The sequence below is a fragment of the Belonocnema kinseyi genome, chromosome 7, assembly GCF_010883055.1.
Source record: "Belonocnema kinseyi isolate 2016_QV_RU_SX_M_011 chromosome 7, B_treatae_v1, whole genome shotgun sequence".
NCBI classification, from domain to species: domain Eukaryota; kingdom Metazoa; phylum Arthropoda; class Insecta; order Hymenoptera; family Cynipidae; genus Belonocnema; species Belonocnema kinseyi.
In genome coordinates this window covers 3306841-3309202 of record NC_046663.1, presented here as the reverse complement: position 1 = coordinate 3309202, position 2362 = coordinate 3306841, and the positions used below count along the sequence as shown (strand labels likewise).

Here is a 2362-nt window from a genome sequence, read left to right as displayed (position 1 = left end):
CAGCCTTGGAGGAGATTATGTTGAGAAATAAAAAAAAAAAAAATTCTTAAAAACGTTGTTTTTCTTGGTCAGGCCGGAAACTTATCAATCCACCCTCGTAATATTTAAAGCATTGCATGACACTATTTCCCTACTATTTTACTAAGCTTATGCTACCACTGTCGCTTTTTTGAGTTTCTCATCAGAGTCCGAGGCCTGTATCTCGAATGACAAGAAAAATATTTTGTCAACAAAATTTGTATTTGATTAGGCTATGGTACTCTGCGAGAGGATAAGACACCTCAGATTTATGTCTCGCATTCTCACCAACTCGGATCCAATCCAAGTATCTATTCCGGAGGCGGAGGTCATGGTAGTCAACACAGCACTGGAAGTTTGGACCAGATTACATCACCAACTGGATTCAATTCAAGCAGACCAGTTAATGCAGGCGAAGATTTGTACAGTTGGATGGCCAAGCAGCAAGAATTTATAAAAGAGAATGACAAGGGGCATCTAAAAGGAAATTGGGCAAGTATTTTATTTTTGGCATATATCTTGTAGCATATCGGAAAGAAACGCTTCAAGTAACGAAGAGAGGAGTGATTGCGACTTACAATTTTTAATCTTCATTCATTAGGTCTTTCGAACTGAGCAAAAGAGCGCTAAGGTATTTTTTAAGAATTATCTAGAGTGTATTGTTGGTCACTTTCAATAGCTCAATTAATGCATAGTGGGATAAACCAACTTTAATTTCAAGGTCCTTTTATATAAGATTGTCCGATAGATTATGTTAGTCTATAATCCCACGGAGTTTTAAATTCTTTGAACATAAAAATCGACTTCTTTTAAAAAAAGGTTTGGTGGATCATTTGGTTTTTTCTCGTAAAATGTTCGTGGAATTATAGACTACCAATATTAAGTCGACAAAATCCCATATGCGATGACCGTGCGATTAAATGTTTAGATTTTTTCTTAGTTTTAAAAACTTTTAACATAAAAATCGAGTTTTTCGAAAAAGTCGGCAAAATTCCATATGCAAGGATCACGCATATTAATTTTTTAGATATTTTCTTGGTTTTAAATACTTTGAACATCTACTTTTTGAAAAAGAGATCGATGGATATTTTATTGTTTATTCTTAAAATGTCCATGTGATTATAGACTACAGTAATCAGTTGGAAAAATCCCCTATGCTAGGACTGGAAATTATTTTCTAGAATTTGTTCTTAATTTTTAATATTTTGAATATAAAAGTCGACTTTTCTAAACAAAGGGCTCGGTGGATCATTTGGTTTTGTCCATAAAATGTTCGTGAGATTATCGAATACCAATATTAAGTCGGCAAAGTCCCATATGCCAGTACCTTGCAATTAAAGTTGGTTCATTCCTTCGATGAGTGCTACTATACTTTTGATTATTTTCCATTATTTTCAATGTAAATTTTTGTAGGATTCGAAAATTAACACAATGACTACTGACGACACTGAGGACTCGGATGTTCAAAGTGGTCCTTTTCTGTACCCAATGAAAGATTCCTTGAGACTGCTGGATGCTCACCTGATTTTCGAACCTCTTTTATCATCTTTATCTGTGATGCCACAACAAATGCTCTCAGCGATTGGCTCCAGCAACTTGAACAACGTTTCGTCCTTAGATTCTCTAGGGTCGAATCTGTCTCTTGTGGGAAGCATGGAGACAATGAGAATCGATATTGTCGTCAGTGAGTTCGGAAAAGTTACAGACAAAAAGAAAGGTAATATATTGATAAAAATACATACATATAAATATCATTAATATTCAAATACCAGCATTTTAATCTTGTAATACTTTTAACATAGTACCTTTTATAAACGGAACAACACAGTATTTCAGATACAAATTTCAAATTTTCAAATTTATTAATTAATTTAAAAGAAAAAATTTTTTTTTTATTATTAAAGATGACTTTTTAACCAAACCCTTGAATTTTCAACAAAATAATTACATTTTTAACAGAATAGACGAATTTTTAACATAAAAAAATAATTTCTCAACAAAAAGGTGTCATATTTAACCCTCAAACGGTACGCTCCAACCGAGTATACGTAAACAGTACACTGGTGCGAATTGTTTGGTTTGCAATCTTAATAATTTGCAATCTTTAACATACATATTTAATATACAGGGTGGACACGCTGGGGCTTACATACATGGCGAGTTGAATGCTACCCGAATTGCACAGCAGCAGGGGAGAAGCCATTAGACAGGGGTATTTTCATATTTCGCGCCTTTAAAGTTCCATTCGGATCGGCCATTCGGCCAAGGCCGTGCATCTTCGGATCAAGTTCATGATAGTTTCCATGGTTGCGTTCGAAACTTCAAGCGGTTATGTTCAGATTCA

General features: G+C 34.4%; 1 protein-coding gene across 1 annotated transcript in view; it reads left to right on the top strand.

The window, feature by feature from the left end:
* Nucleotides 1-2362, top strand: part of LOC117175918 (transmembrane protein KIAA1109-like) — a 178513-nt gene that overhangs the window by 153641 nt on the left and 22510 nt on the right. The window contains exons 22-24 of the mRNA XM_033365766.1: nucleotides 251-510; nucleotides 620-649; nucleotides 1432-1735. Of these exons, the coding sequence (XP_033221657.1) occupies nucleotides 251-510; nucleotides 620-649; nucleotides 1432-1735 (594 nt within the window). The remainder of the gene's footprint in view (nucleotides 1-250; nucleotides 511-619; nucleotides 650-1431; nucleotides 1736-2362) is intronic.